Source organism: Macaca thibetana, chromosome 2 (genome assembly GCF_024542745.1).
Source record: "Macaca thibetana thibetana isolate TM-01 chromosome 2, ASM2454274v1, whole genome shotgun sequence".
Classification (NCBI taxonomy): Eukaryota; Metazoa; Chordata; class Mammalia; order Primates; family Cercopithecidae; genus Macaca; species Macaca thibetana.
In genome coordinates, this window is record NC_065579.1 from 161,849,361 (window position 1) to 161,866,025 (window position 16,665).

General features: G+C 37.8%; 1 protein-coding gene across 1 annotated transcript in view; it reads left to right on the forward strand.

The window, feature by feature from the left end:
• The first annotated feature begins 193 nt into the window (after positions 1-193).
• ATG3 (autophagy related 3) overlaps positions 194-16,665 on the forward strand; it is a 28,747-nt gene continuing 12,275 nt past the window's right edge. Inside the window, exons 1-5 of the mRNA XM_050778849.1 lie at positions 194-486; positions 3,545-3,586; positions 8,033-8,082; positions 11,252-11,322; positions 12,844-12,951. Coding sequence (XP_050634806.1) covers positions 415-486; positions 3,545-3,586; positions 8,033-8,082; positions 11,252-11,322; positions 12,844-12,951 — 343 coding nt within the window. The 5' untranslated portion in view covers positions 194-414. The remainder of the gene's footprint in view (positions 487-3,544; positions 3,587-8,032; positions 8,083-11,251; positions 11,323-12,843; positions 12,952-16,665) is intronic.

Sequence of the window (16,665 nt, forward strand, 5' to 3'; positions counted from 1 at the left end):
GCGGCGCAGCTACGGCAAGAGAGTGAGAAGGAAGGGGAAGCCGGAAGGGGCGCGAGTGAAGCAAAGCGAGGAAAGGCAGCTTCCGAGAGGGCGAGGGGTGCGCGTGCGGCCGCTTATCGCCTCAGGTCTCCTCTCGGCTTGGCTGCCCTCCCTCGCGGCTGGGTGACAGCTGGGCCCGGTCCGTCGCGGGCTGCCTGGGGCTCAAGGATCGAACACCCTGTCTTCGCGCGTGGTGCCTGCCGCCCCGCCCCCTCGTCCCGCCCGTCCCGTCGCGTCGCGTCCCGTCCCCTCGGGTGCTGCCAGCCGGGTGCTGATGTGAGTCGGTGGCAGCGAGGACATTTTCTGACTCCCCGGCCCCTGACCCGGCTGCACTTTCCATCCCGTCGCGGGGCCGGCCGCTACTCCGGCCCCAGGATGCAGAATGTGATTAATACGGTGAAGGGAAAGGCACTGGAAGTGGCTGAGTACCTGACCCCGGTCCTCAAGGTAAGCCAGGCCGGGCTTGCCAGGGGCTGTCTGGCACTTGCTCGACTCTTCAGGGACCGGTCGCCGCAGGAGTCCCCGCCGGTGTAGGAAGGTGTAGGAAGGCGGTAGGGCTCGGGACCCAGGGAAACGTGCAGCCCTCATCCGTAGTCTTAACTGGCTGTTCGTTAGGGCTTTCTGACTCCCAGGGGTAAACTTGGAGGGACGCTCTGTGCGTGTTCCTGCCTTCGCCCGTCATAACTGCGCGGTCGGGTACGTCGAGTTGGAAGGGTGTTTGGCGGCCGAGTAGATTGAAGATCGTTAAATCCAAAGACTGGAAGTCTTTTAGCCTTTTTAAACAAGGATTTTGCTTCTCTTTTTAAAAAATGAATTCAGTGTTTGACATATGTCACTTTTCCTTTAAGTTTCATAGAAAGTTCGCTGTAGTGGGTAAGTTGTGACTGGGATCTCAACTCGTTTAGATTTCAGAGGAACGAGGTGAAATTGGCAACATTATCTAATTCAGTAACCTTGAACCCATCTAACGAGCAAAACCTTTTTCCCAAGGTTTTCAGATAGCCGTAACTGATTGTTAGTGATAACAAGGCACGGTTTGATCTTCCTGGCTGTGTAATTTTTTAAAATATGTTGGCAGCAGTACAGCATTTTTAAAGTAAAAAATTGTGACACATTAGCTGTTACAGTAGTGACTGTTTTTTTTTTTTTTATTTTCAAAAGTAAATTTCTACAACTGCCTTCAAGCTTTGCTTTTGTAACTCTTTTGGAGTTAAGTGTTTTGTTGTAACTTCATTTTTGCTTTCTGAAAAGTGAGCAATAATAGTAAATTAATGAGAAGTTCTTGCTTAGTTTTTGTTTTTTTTTTCTAGTTGTTTTTAAGCTTTCAGTTAGAATGTACCAATCTCAATGTGGGGGTGAAATACCCTAATATGCTAAGAATAGTGGAGAGTTTTGCTTTTCTCCCTTTCCATGACAAAGGAAAATATTTGGTCTGTACTTTTTTAAATACGTTTTTGTAAAACTCCTTTTAAAAGAATAACTTATTGGCCAAGTAAGAAATAAACCAGCGATTATAAATGAGAATTTCAACCGTTGCTTTGCTTACATTTGTTTACCGTGAAAGTCATTTTAAGATTATTCAGTCAAACTAAGATTGGAAAATAATTTTCACATTTGAATCAAATGCTTTTACATATTATGGTAACTTTTCAGAATATCATATCTACCTAGGTATGCAGTATTTTAATAATACACCATTGTTACAACTTTTTAGTTTCAGGGAGAGAGGAGCAAGAGACTGCCTAAATTAAATATAAAGTTTATGATGTAGAATTAGTTTTCAGGAGTCATCTTACTTGCTCACCAAACTGAAAAGGAGTTGTTAGCATGTCAGTATGTATGATCTGTGTTTTTAGTAAAAAGGAGAGAATTAATGACTGTCTCCTTGATACTCCTGTGCAAACTGTTGGTTTACAGAGAGAATCCTTAGTTTCCTGCTAGATAAGGGAGGGCAAGGAGAAAAAACAGAGTCCTCAGGAAATAAGTAATAGTCTTTTCCTAGCAAGTAAAAATCAAGAAGAATCATGTTTTGTTTGGAGTATGTGCGTGCAGTAAACACTGAAGTTCTTACAGTCATCGCTAAGGTTCTGCTTAATTGGTAGAGGCCCCAGTCTCATCTACTCCATCCCCTGACTGCTCTTGGTTAAGCTAACCTGATCTCCTCTTTATTATTCCGTTAAGCACGCTCTTGGTTCGGGGTTTTGCATGTGCTCTTCCCTCTATCTGAAACGCGCTTCTCACTTACAGCCTTATGGCATGTTCCTTTCCTTGAGGTTTTCAAGTCATTATTCAGTGAAGTCTTTGTTCTCTTACATTTTATTTTAAATGGCCATCTCTCCCCAGCCACCCCACAGATTCCTCTCAGCTTCGTTTTTCTTTATGGCATGTTATTCATTACCATTTGGCTTTTCTTCCTCAACTGGAGTTGAAACTCCTTATGAGGGCAAGAATACATTTGTATTTGTTATTCACACCTACATATCGCCACTGCCTCAAATAGTGTCCGGTACATAGTAAACATTTGTTGAATGAATAATGTTTATAAATGAGTGTTTTCATTTTTGTAGACTCTACCAGAAGATCTTACGTATAACTTAAAGTTTAGAAAAATTTAGTCAATAGCATTCTTGCTTTAGAGGAGAGAATAGTGTGTCAATATCTTGGTGGAGATGAGAATTAGGGGAAGATTCTAAATGATTTCTAGATTTGGTTTCTAACATTATTCAGTGTAAATAAGACTGGCTGAATTGTAAGATGTCTAAACATCTTTAAGACATTTTTGCTGTGCTTTAAAATAAAGATATTTATTCATTTCACAGAATCTCTGTAAGGCTTTATTTTTATTTAAATCTTAGAATGTTTATACATAGATCTTGGCTGGGCGCGGTGGCTCACGCCTGTAATCCCAGCACTTTGGGAGGCCGAGGCGGGCGGATCACCTTAAGTCGGGAGTTCGAGACCAGCCTGACCAACATGGAGAAACCCCGTCTCTACTAAAACACAAAAATTAGCCAGGCGTGGTCGCGCATGCCTGTGATCCCAGCTACTCGGGATGCTGAGGCAGGAGACTCGCTTGAACCCGGGAGGTGGAGGTTACCATGAGCCAAGATAGCGCCATGGCACTCTAGCCTGGGCAACAGGAGCGAAACTCCATCTTAAAAAAAAAAAAAAAAAAAGGAATGTTTCTACATAGAGCTTTATTATAGCTCTGATCCGATAGTATTATAATTATTTTCATGTCTGTTTCCTACATTAGACTTGTATATTCCTGTGGTCATTACCAGTGAGTGAAACAAATAGATAGATATAGATAGATACCAGTGAGGGAGGTAGGTAGGTAGATAGATTAGATAGATAGATTATAGATTAGATAGATTGATTTTTTTTTTTTTTTTTTTTTGCATGTGCTCCATTGCCTGGAAGGGCACCAGGCAAATAATTGCCCCAAAAATATATTTAATTGATAGTGAAACATAATGTTTTTCTTTGCTTTTTTTTTTTTTAGGAATCAAAGTTTAAGGAAACAGGTGTAATTACCCCAGAAGAGGTGAGTGCTGAAGATAATACTGAAGCCCTTTTATTTTACAGTTATATTAAACTAGGTGGCTTTTCTGCTTCATAAGAAAATATCTTGAACTTTAATTTTGATTTGAGTAAAATTAGGTTTTATGACTGTTTGTGATTTATGGGAATTTCTACTTCCCATACAGGAAAAGATGTAACTTCCCTGTCAATTTGCCACTTCTTGTATTTCTCTGTAGTTCCTTTTTATTTAGAAATGAGGGTGAAAGAAGGGATCGAAACGAGTCCTATATCACTTATCCTTCATTTGTATTGGTGTTATATTGAGCTGTGCAGTAAGTTCTGTAGTGTTTGTGGTGTCTTGGTTCTGTCTACATCAAATGTGAGTTTTCATGCTTTTCACTGGAAAACTTTGCTCACTACTTAGATATTGTTTATCTTAAGAGTTCTTTTTTGTTTAGTTTATTTTGTTGTCCCTGGAGAAATAAATACTGGGCTAAAAACCTTTTCAGGCTCCAATTTTATGAATAGTTATGGTTTTATCAGATTTATGTTACTCTTAATAAAAGACTGTTTAAGCTTTTTATTTTATTTTATTTTATTTTTACTGTCAATGAAAACACCACTTATTGGCAATAGAACTTTATTCACTGTTTTGAAACAAACTTTTTAAACCTCATTGTATGATGAGGCTGCTGCTGTTAAGGTCCAGGGTGTCGAGCTAGAGAATTAACTGATCTTTCAGTTTTCAGTTGTAATGGAATCTGTCCAAATCCTTGTGAGTTTTAAGAATGGTTTGGCCAGGCGCAGTGGCTCACTTCTGTAATCCTAGCACTTTGGGAGGCCGAGGCAGGCGGGTCACGAGGTCAGGAGATCCAGACGATCCTGACTAACGCTGTGAAACCCTGTCTACTAAAAATACAAAAAAATGAACTGGGCGTGGTGGCGGGCACCTGTAGTCCCAGCTACTCGGGAGGCTGAGGCAGGAGAATGGCTTGAACCTGGGAGGCGGAGCTTGCAGTGAGCCGAGATCGCGCCACTGCAGTCCAGCCTGGGCGACAGAGCAAGCCTCCGTCTCAGAAAAAAAAAAAAAAAGAATGGTTTGCCTAACTGATCTTTTATCTCAAATTGTCTTTTATTTTAGGTGAAGACACATGGTAGTATGGAAAGAATCTAGGAGACCTGCCTTCTAGACCTATATCTGTAATTTCTCCTAGTGAGGAAATCAGTTATGCTATACCTGCCGAGGCTTCATGTTTCTTCATCTATAAAATAACGGTTGTGGGCTAGACCTTCTGTAAAGATCCTATTCTGCCTTAGGTTTTATACCTCAAATGCCAAATAAAACTAAGTTTTGATTTTAAGGATATCATTAACATTCTTGCCAAGCAGGTGTAATTTGACCGCGGCTCTTTATCTGAAATCAAGAGCGGAGATGAAAGTATGCTGTTCTTGCTCTCTTTGGTTTTATTTCCTCTGTGAAGATGACTAATTGTTGAATAGATAGTTGCAGTTAGAGATGCAAGTCCGTGGTCATTGGATAGAATTAAGCAGTTTCAAAACAGGAATTCATTCTAGAATAAATAACTGTTACACTTAATTACAACATCAATCAATTTATGAACTTTCCTCCCTCTAAAAAAATCCAAGGCCAAATTAGCCCAGCTGGGTGCCCAGCACATAATGCAGCGTTGGGATAGAGCACAGTTACAGGATTGAGCTAGAGTAGAATGAGTCTGGAGAAGGAAATGGGAAGGCATCATTTGCTTTGTGTAAATATTATATACTGAGTTGATTTGTTCATTTGTTTCCTTTTACTGTTTCTGGGTTTCTGCCAGACATCAGCTGTCTTTTTATTTTCATTCAGAGGTGTGACAGTATTGTGCTTAAAAAGAGGAGCAGCTAGTATCTGATACTGTATTGTCAAAAAAAAAAAAAAAGGAAACACTAATGTTGGATGTGTATGATTTGATTAAGTAGAATACTATTAATTGAGGTTAGCTTGAGGAGTGGAATTGCTCACCAAGATGTAAACATTGATTCTTGTTGGAGTTAGTCAGTATTATATACTGATAATAAAGATCACAAGAGAACATTTTTAGTCTCTAAGAGAAAGCTACTGCAAGCAATATTGATCATTTAGAAATTTGAATCTTATAGTATTTGAACACATGAAGCAAGTAATGGTGGCCATTGCTAATGAGGGCAGATGTACACGTGTTTATTATCAGTGCAAGTGTGGTTTTTTGTTGTTGTTGTTGTTGTTGTTTTTTCATTTTTCTTGCCTTCTAGTGTTCTTGTTTTTAAATAGAAGCTGCTATAGGGACTATGAGACAAAATATTTGTCTTGTTACCTCAAGGCAATACAATGAAAAAATTTTTAATTATTTATTTTGCTTTCATTTTGTTAAATTACTACTTTTAATGGTAATAAATTAGTTCCTGATAACCACAGAGCTAAATGTAGCATCTGGTTGCAATGACCTCAAAGTGCTCAAAACTTGGGGAAGAGACTATTGTTTTTATTTTGGTTTTTGTCTTTACTTAAGCTGTTTACTTAAGCTGTTTAAATAATAAGGTTATTTGAAGTAAAAGAACAGAAACAAAGTCAGGAATCCAGTTGCTGTATCTTGTTAATGTTTCATCTTAAAAGAGGTTACTCTTAGAATTATTTGATAGAATTGTATGCTCAAAATAGTATTTTATATAGACATACTTTCTCAGAAAAGTATTAGAGATTAAATATTTTGTAATATTTTGCTGTATAATAAACCCATGAACGATACAAGATTTTAAGCTAGAGCTTTTGCGAAATAGAAGTAATTTGGCAAGTATACACGTGTCACGCGCATCCGTGTGAAGAGACCACCAAACAGACTTTGTGTGAGCAACAAGGCTGTTTGTTTCATGTGGGTGCAGGTGGGCTGAGTCCGAAAAGAGAGCAAAGGGTGCTGGGATTATCAAGAGTTCTTATAGATTTTTGGGATAGGCTGTGGAGTTAGGAGCAATGTTTTTTGCTGGCTAGGGGTGGATCTCACAGAGTACTTTCTCAAGGGTGGGGAGAATTACAAAGAACCTTCTTAAGGGTGGGGAAGATTACAAAGAAGCTTCTTAAGGGTGGGGGAGATTACAAAGTACATTGATCAGTTAGGGTGGGGAAGAAACAAATCACAATGGTGGAATGTCATCAGTTAAGGCTATTTTCACTTCTTTTGTGGATCTTCAGTTGCTTCAGGCCATCTGGATGTACACATTCTTGTCACAGGGGATATGATGGCTTAGCTTGGGCTCTGAGGCCTGACAGTGCGCATTCTGCTTGAGTTGGAACACTGCAGTTATGCTTATGAGCAGGATTTCTGTTAGCCAGTAAGATCAGCTCATGTTCGAGTAAACTGATAATTCTCAAATGGTTAAAGTTTATCTCCCTGAATCTGGTTTTTATTTCTGAAGAAAAACAAAAACTTGTACAATATTTCAGCCCGCTTAGAAAGCCTAAGATTTGTTAGAGGATTCAATTTGTTAATTTTGTAGGTGTTTTCAGAGTGAGACCAAAAAGCTTCCAATTTTTTCCCATTGTTTTGGCACTGCATTTCTCTTTTAGGAGTGCAAAAACACTTTCAAAATTACTTAAATTTTTTTTTTTTTTTTTTTTTTTTTTTTTTTTGAGACGGAGTCTTGCTCTGTCACCCAGGCTGGAGTGCAGTGGCCGGATCTCAGCTCACTGCAAGCTCCGCCTCCCGGGTTTACGCCGTTCTCCTGCCTCAGCCTCCCGAGTAGCTGGGACTACAGGCGCCCGCCACCTCGCCCGGCTAGTTTTTTGTATTTTTTAGTAGAGACGGGGTTTCACCGTGTTAGCCGGGATCGTCTCTCGATATCCTGGCCTCGTGATCTGCCTGTCTCGGCCTCCCAAAGTGCTGGGATTACAGGCTTGAGCCACCGCGCCCGGCCCTCAAAATTACTTAAATTTTTAAAAATAATAAAAGAGGAAGAAGTGTGCCCTGTGATATAATAAAGTAGATTTACATCATAGACTTATATCTATTTAGTAATTTTTTTGGATTTTTATTGTATTTTCAATCTTTGAAAGAATGTGTCTACATTTTTGTATCCTTAAAATGGATTTTGACAATTTAAATCTGATAGCCTTACCTTTATCAATTTCATGATACTGCTTTTGGCATTACTTAATCCAATGATAAAAACTGAATTTTTAAAAAAGAGCACTTGACATTTTTTCTTCCAACATTAGTTTGAATTTTTTTATGGACGTTAGAAAATGTTGCAGTTTAGTCATAATCAAAAATAAATCTTGAGGCTAGTAGAGCAGCTTTGGTGCTGTTTATATTTTAATTGCTTACTGGATTTCAATGTTACCTAGGGCCATCAGTTTGGTATTTTGCCACCTTGCACATTAAGTGATGTTTGATTTTTCTTTTTTCTTTTTTTCATATTACTTCTAAATCCTGAATAGTTTGTGGCAGCTGGAGATCACTTAGTCCACCACTGTCCAACCTGGCAATGGTAAGTAATATTGAGTAAAAAATAGAAAATTAGTAAAAGGCATGGCTTCAGAATTATAGCAATTTGCAAAACAGGTTGATGGATGAAAATTAGAATGACCAGTTTAACTTACTCCCCGCAGATTTTTCTGTTAAACAGTGCCCCCAGTGATACTCAAAGTAAAATAGAGGAAGAACAAGTGGGTGTTGTACCCACGTTATTTTGCTATGTTAGCGCGATAGGTGGACTTATTTGAGAAAAATGCATTTACTTCTTTACTATTATTTCTTTTCTTTATAGTGTTTAGGTCTGACCTTCTGGTTTGTTGAATAATAGTTTAATAAAATTTGATCGGGTTTTTGGCGGGGCACAGTGGCTCATGCCTGAAATCCCAGCACTTTGGGAGGCTGAGGCGAGCAGATCACGAGGTCAGGAGATGGAGACCATCCTGGCTAGCATTGTGAAACCCCATCTCTACTAAAAATACAAAAAATTAGCCGGGTGTGGTGGCGGGTGCCTGTGGTCCCAGCTACTTGGGAGGCTGAGGCAGGAGAATGGCATGAACCCAGGAGGCAGAGCTTGCAGTGAGCCGAGATGGTGCCACTGCACTCCAGCCTGGGTGACAGAGTGAGGCTCAGTCTCAAAAAAAAAAAAATTTGAACAGGCTTTTTTTCTTTTTTTTTTTTTTTTTTTTTTTTTGAGACGGAGTCTTGCTCTGTCACCCAGGCTGGAGTGCAGTGGCCGGATCTCAGCTCATTGCAAGCTCCGCCTCCCGGGTTTTTACGCCATTCTCCTGCCTCAGCCTCCCGAGTAGCTGGGACTACAGGCACCCACCACCTCGCCCGGCTAGTTTTTTGTATTTTTTAGTAGAGACGGGGTTTCACCGTGTTAGCCAGGATGGTCTCGAACTCCTGACGTCGTGATCCGCCTGTCTTGGCCTCCCAAATGCTGGGATTACAGGCTTGAGCCACCGCGCCCGGCCAAACAGGCTTTTTTTCAAATTAACAAAATTTATTGAACATATTTGTGGCATTAATAAATGCAGAGATTTTACAGTTTTATTTTCTTTAAAATATAAGACATAAACATTTTCCATTAGGTTCAAAAGTATGCTCCATCTTTCCATCTTTAGGAAACTAGCTAAAGCTAAAAGAAAGGTTTATGGTACCAATTAAGGCCTTCACTGTAAGTCTGCTTTTAAGAGGCTTTAAGTTTTTGTTTTTTTAATAGCTTTTATTTTAATTACTAAAGTACTTTAAGCAATTTAGCAGTTTTCACAATCTATATTTTAAAATATTCTGAATAATCACAATGTTTTATTACTTTCAAGTACCCATGATAAAGATTCCCTGTTGGTAGCTGAAATATTGGCAGAACTTTTATTTAAACTAGAATTGCTTGGAATTATCACCTTGTTTGGATGTAGGTGCTTCAACTTGTTATATCTTTTTTTTTCTTAAAATTTTTTTTCAATTGTAGTTGAAAAGTATAGTTTTGACTGGAGATAGGAGTTCTATAATTAACAAGTTTCCAATTGATAATGTTTTTCTTAATATCTAAAGACCTTGAAATGCTCTTTCATCTGTGGCCTGTTATTCTCCTGCATTTTAGTACTTACCATGTAGCTGAAACAGTTGTCACTGCTTTTTTCAATTACTCTTTATTTTGTAGGGCATTATTTATGTAACAAAAGACTAAAGTTTCAAGTTTGTTTTCTGTTCCATATTTAAAATTAAATTCATGTCATAGAAGTTCTCTGATTTAATGAAGGTTTTTCTTTTTTCTATATTCCAGGTATTCTGTTAAAACTATATTTAGCTAGGTTCTGGTCTATAATTTATGTGTATTTCAAGTCAAATAGGAACATGATGTTTACAATAATATTCACTTTGTGAAAATAAGTGATTTAGGATTTTTTTCAATATGATAAGCATTGAGATTTCTTTGTTCTACCAGCTTAATTGTTTAAGTAGTGTAGATATTTGATTTATAGCATTGTTGTAGGGGCTTGTATATATGGACAGGATCTCTTTTTTAGCAGGTACTAGTAGTTTTATTCCGTTTTATGAATTACAATGATTTTACTGTAACTTAGAACTCAATTATACCCCACTTTAGTGTCCACACTTTTGGCTAAATTGCTGGGCCAAAGGAAAAATTCATTTTAAATCAGTGCTAGAGACAGGTTATACCTTCATGTGCACAAGTGCTATTATGACCTTATTTTAACTCTTACCTAAGAACTTCGGGTGTTGCCATGACATTGTTGAATTTGACACTTGGGACTAGTCAAAAGAAGCCTAGAAGACTGTCAAATAATTTTAGGGCTTTTCCTGACTTTACCTTGTGCCCAGATCAATGGTTTGAACTTTAGGCTGAAGCTTGAAAAGACAGCAGAACTCCAAATTTATGCTCATATGTTTGTGACAGACACCACATACCATTCCACCTCTCACCATTTTCAGATGACCCACAAATTCTTAAGAAGAGGTGCCAGAGCAGCTCAGAAATGTAGATAGTTGGCTCTGACCCACAGAGGGAGCAGTGTTTAAAAGTAGGAGACCTGAAGTCACTTGGCTTTGATCCTTGCTCTCCCACCTAGTTTTGTGATCATAGGCAACTTGATCTGTTTAATCTTTAGTTTACTTAACTATAAAATGGGATATTTATATTTTCTACTGTTTAGAGTTATGAAGACTAATTGAAAATAACATGTTGGAGACTTAAATTCTATACTTAATAAGCACTCAATGAAAGGGTTTTTTGTTTTCAAGAATTATTAATATTGTCATTTTATGAATCAAAGCATGTTTTGTCTCTTAGTTCTGATTTTAATACAGTGATAGGAACAGGGATTTTGCCAGCCACCTACATTGTTACATAATGTCTTGCAGCTTTTTTTTTTGCCTTGTTCTCAAGATGAGCAGCAGTACTTTAGGATTAAAAATGTGAGAGATTATACAATGGGCTACAACTTACTGAGGAGCAGCATATTTCACTTAGATTATTGTTGCGCTTTTTTCCATGCCCTGACATACTTACTTAATGGAATCCTTCCCAAATCAATTTTAAACCAATTTTCTGAGAAGTATGGATTATGTCATTTTGAGATTTATATGTGATACTTTCTGCTCTATATTTGCCTATTAAAATATATTTTGTATTTTGGTGCTTTTCACTGTTTTTAAAGGGCTACAGGGGAAGAATTGAAAGTGAAGGCATACCTACCAGCAGGCAAACAATTTCTGGTAACCAAAAATGGTAAGAATTATGTTGCATATATTAATAAATTTTGCACAGATGTATATTAAAATGAAGCTCTGGGTTTTTCTGTTGCTTGAAAATTTTTTCCTTGGTTTTATCTCCTCTTTCTGTTATTTCTTTCTGCCAAAAACATATAGTTGTCAAGATATAAAGGAAGAGGGCCCTAAGGAAAGTTAGACTTCTAAGTGGATTTTTTTGAAGTTGGCTTCATAATAATCTTTCTAGGTATTTGATTTTAATCTTCTTTAGACTGCAATTTTGTATGGAAAATGTAATTCATGCTACCTATGATAGCTAAAAGCACAGAGCTGAAGATGTTATTACCCGTTGTGTCATAGAAGGGCACAAAAATGTTTTGAAACAGGTAGTGTTTTTTTTTATTTTTGGTTTTTTTGAGACAGTCTCGCTGTGTTGCCCAGGCTAGAGTGCAGTGGAGCGATTTCGGCTCACGGGTTCAAGCGATTCTCCTGCCTCAGGCTCCCAAGTAGTTGGGATTACAGGCCTGCCACCACACCCTGCTAATTTTTGTATTTTTAGTAGAGACAGGGTTTCGCCATGTTGGTCAGGCTGGCCTTGAACTCCTGGCCTCAGGTGACTTGCCCGCCTTGGCCTCCCAAAGTGTTGGGATTACAGGCGTGAGCCACCGCGCCTGGTGGAAACAGGTAATGTTTTATTTATGAAGTTAAATTTAAAAACAACATCAAAAGGTTGTTAATAGTTCCTAACTAATCACAGAACAGTACATTGATTTCTGTTCCAATTTACTCATTATAGGAAAGGGAAAATAATGTGTACAAAACAGTTTTTTCTTTTCTACAGTATATTCCTTTTTACAAAGGCTGATAATTTATATCCTGATTGTTTAAAAAAAATCAGGAGATTAAAAAGCAATTTGTTGACCTTATACCATAATGCTTTTACCGTGTAATTACCCAATCTTAGGCTTGTGAATAATAATGCCTGTTAATTGACGCATTTACTGTATGAACAACTTACCAGTGTGGTATAAAGAAGTAAAAATCAGAAGGTTGGTGAATTTTAAACTGTTTTATCCTTTGTAAATAACTGGAACTTAAATATGAATTATAAAATTTATATTGAAAGTTACTTTAGCTTTGAAAACAAGAGGTCACCTTTACCACCACTGAATATGACAGCTGGTAGCTCCATGTTCTGAGAGTAAAGCCATTAAAATAAGGTATTATTCATTAGACTGACATTGAACTTCAGCCTGCTGTTCTTCACAGACCATCATGGTAAAGGAATGCATAGAACATTCCCAATAGAGACTTTCTGCTTGTCTTCTGACAAAGCTATTTAGGAAAAGGTAAATGTAGCCAAATAATTTTGTGTCTGTGGGCTGAATGTAACTCTTAATCACCTTTAAAAGTGAAACATAATATTCACTTAGTATTTTGGTGGTATAAACACCCTATTTTATGGACTAAGCTCTTCTTTCTAATGGGTTTATGGTTAGCAGATTATGTGCTAGTAACTGTGTTTACCATTTTTTTATAGTGCCGTGCTATAAGCGGTGCAAACAGATGGAATATTCAGATGAATTGGAAGCTATCATTGAAGAAGATGATGGTGATGGCGGATGGGTAGATACATATCACAACACAGGTAAGAGAAGAATAGAATGACATACATTTAGTTTAAACTCTTTCACAATCTTTTATAATAGCCTAGATTTAAAAAAGAGGATACATAAGGCATAGTTTTGTCCCAGTAGACTTACATGAAAAAAGCAGGAGGACAAATATTAAAAAAGAAGCCTTTAGAGTATGCCAAATTTATTTATTTTTGTTGTTGTTGTTGAGACAGAGTCTCGCTCTGTCGCCAAACTGGAGTGCAAGCAGTGTGATCTTTGCTCACTGCAACCTCCACCTACCGGGTTCAAGCGATTCTCCTGCCTCACCCTCCCGAGTAGCTGGGACTACCGGTGCGCACCCCCATGCCCAGATAATTTTTGCATTTTTAGTAGAGATGGGGTTTCACTTTGTTGGCCATGATGGTCTCCATTTCTTGACCTCGTACTCTGGCTGCCTCGGCCTCCCAGATTACAGGCATGAGCCACTGTGCCTGGCCAGAGTATGCCAAATTTCTATAATACCTGCTACTTCCATTGCAACTTGAAAATACTCAATATTATTTTCTTAGTTCCTAGATAGAGGGGGAAAAAAGTCCATCAGAGATGCTGAATATGCATACTACTTTGCTTTACTGTCTCTTGCTTACATGTCATTGTCATTCCACTGCTGGATTATGTGGTCCTCTATGACAGGAACTATACTGTATTCACATTTACCCAGAGAACTGACATCTATTAAGTATTTAATAATTGTTAAATAACAACTAAAAGAAATTTTTAGTGCTGTAAGCTCCATGAAAGTAAAGATTTGTTGTTGAATTCTCCATATCTATCACAGTGTATGATATAGAAGTTGTTCAGTAAATATTTGTTAAATGAGTTGAATGCAAGGTTTTTATAAGTGTTTCCATGATTTATTTGAAACCCTGAATATACTTTTTTATTCTAAGTCCTAAAACACTGTTTTGCCACTATATTTATATAACTATGTAAATGCATATTAAGTGCTGCTGAAGCTAACTACCATTTATTACTTGTTTTGATGAAGAAAATGTGCTCTAAGTTTAAATCCATGATACTAAAAACAAATTTTTCTCCCTTTGAGTCCTAGAGATTAGGAGGTATATCCTTAGTAGTAGTAATAAAACAGGGTTTCTCAAATTGGCACTGCTCTTTGGAATGGAAAATGTGCTCTAAGTTTAAGTCCTTGATACTAAATACAAGTTTTTCTCCCTTTGAGTCCTAGAGATTAGGAGCTATATCCTTAGTAGTAATAGAACAGGGTTTCTCAACCTTGGCATTGTTTTTTGGAATGGATAATTATTTCCTGTGCATTGTAGAATGCTTAGCAGTATCTCTGGCCTGTACCCACTAGATACCAGTAGCATCCCCCAGTTTTAACAACCAAAAATGCCTCCAGACATTGCTGAATGTTTCATGGGGGAAAAAATTGCTGCCTTCAGTTGAGACTCACTGCAGTAGACAGAGGGCTAAGTATCTGCCCAAGTAAAAGTTTCTTCTTAGGTCAATTTCTCCTCTACTCTTAATAAAGGATGTTGCCTCTTTCCTTACGGAGATATAGGCAAAGATTTAGGACTTGGGTTCCTTGATCTGAAATTTATTGGCTTATTAGTGAGTTGAGTGCTATATCAAAGCCTAAAGGAAATAACAGATTGAAAAACTTTTGAAAGTAATTTCAGAAATCATCCTTCTTTTCCCCCCACTGACTAGTGAAAGTCTATTAACTCTTCTGCTTTGGTTTTTCCATGCCTGGAAGATGTTGGCAAGACATCAGTAGGAAATTCTCTGTTGACTGACTGGAACCATTGATTGTGCGTTGTTTTTAATGTCAAGTTAGTGACTTACGAGGCCAGATACTGGTTCCTTATTCAACTCAGAGTCCCTTGCTTTATCCTTGCTTTTCCTGGGCTTTTTCTTGTATAAGCTTGTGTATTATTCGTGGTTCTCTAGAGAAACAGAACCCATAGGATGTGTACAGAGTAGGTTTTGCTTTCTGTGGTTTCAGTTACTTGTAGTCAACCATGGTCCAAAAATATTAAGTGCAAAATTCCAGAAATAAACAATTCATGGGTTTTAATTTTTGCCCTCACTGTTGGAGTAGCGTGATAAAATCCGTTCTGCCCAAGAGGTGAATCATCCCATTGTCTAGTGTATCCCTGCTGTGTATGCTACCCAGCCATTAGTCACTTAATAGCCAACTCTGTTATCAGGTCAACCGTCATGTACAGCGTAGGTAGGGTTTGGTACTATCTGTGGTTTCAGACACCCTCTGGGGGTCTTGGAATGTCCCCCACAGATAAGTGAGGACTATTGCATAGGTATAGGTATAGATATAGGTAGATAGGTTTGTTTGTTTGTTTGTTTGTTTGTTTGTTTTTAGAGGAATTGGCTCATGTGATTATGTGGGCTGGCAAGTCTGAATTCTGCAGGGCACACCGGCAGACTGGAGATTCAGGGAGTGTTGATATTGCAGCTTTAGTCCTAAGGCGTTCTGGAGGCTGAATATCTTCTTCTGGAGGACCTCAGTCTTTTTCTTAAAAGGCCTTCAACTGATTGGATGATATCCCCCTATCTTGTAGAGGGTAATCTGCTTTATCCAGTCTACTTATTTAAATGTTGATCACATCTCAAAAATACCTTAACAGCTACATCTAGAATGGTGTTTGACCAAACATCTGGGTGCCATAACCTAGCCAAGTTGACATAAAATTATCATAACCCTTGTGAGAATTACTCTCATTAGTCATTCGAGCTTTCTTTTTCTTTGTCAACTATATCCTACTTTTAGAAGTGTTTTAATGGCATACTACTACATTATTATATTTTGGCAAATTAAAGAGATTGATTTTCTTTAAAATCAATCTGAATTGACTTTAAAAACAGTCAATTCAGTATGTTAAAATTTGGGTTTCACTGTTATGAAATAATCATACCTATTATATAGTAATTTCTAGAAAAACTGAAGTAAAAGCTTTGTGCTAGACCTATGGATTTTGACCTATTTTATTTGTGAAAGTGAGCTATTTATTCTTTTGTTTAGGCATGTTGAACAGACATCTCAAATTTTAGAAGATTAGCAAAGGAGCTAAGCACATTCTGTACTCAGGGTTTTTCTTTAGTAAGTTTAGATGCTATTGTCTTACGGTACTTCTTGTTAAACTATTTTGTTAACATTGACAGGTACTTTGAAGTAGAAATGTTATCTAGCTGACAGGTGGTGCTGCCACCTGCTTAATGCTTTCTTTGAGACAAGTAGATTTTGAGGTATTTGCCCAGCAGAGTACAAGAGAATTGAACCAAAAGTTAGCTTGTATGGATTTTAATCCCAATTTCATCATTTAACTGGGTATAACACTCAAGCAGGTCATCTCTCCAGTGACTTCATTTCTTCATACGAATACATTATTACTGTAACTTCCTTATAGGATAGTCATTGTAAGGATTAAATAAGATGTGGAAACAGTAGAGAGCCCCATATAAATGTGATATGATATTACTACCTTTGGGTATCCTACATTTATGAAGCAAATAACAAACAGATTAAGTATCCCTAATCCAAAAATCCAAATGAAATGTTCCAAAATCCAAAACTTTTTGAGCACTGATATGATGCTCAAATAAAATGCGCGTTAGAGCATTCTGAAGTTTTGTGTTAGGGATACTTGACCAGTAAGTATTTATGCAAATATTCCAAAATCTAAAAAAACTGGAAATACTTCTGGTCC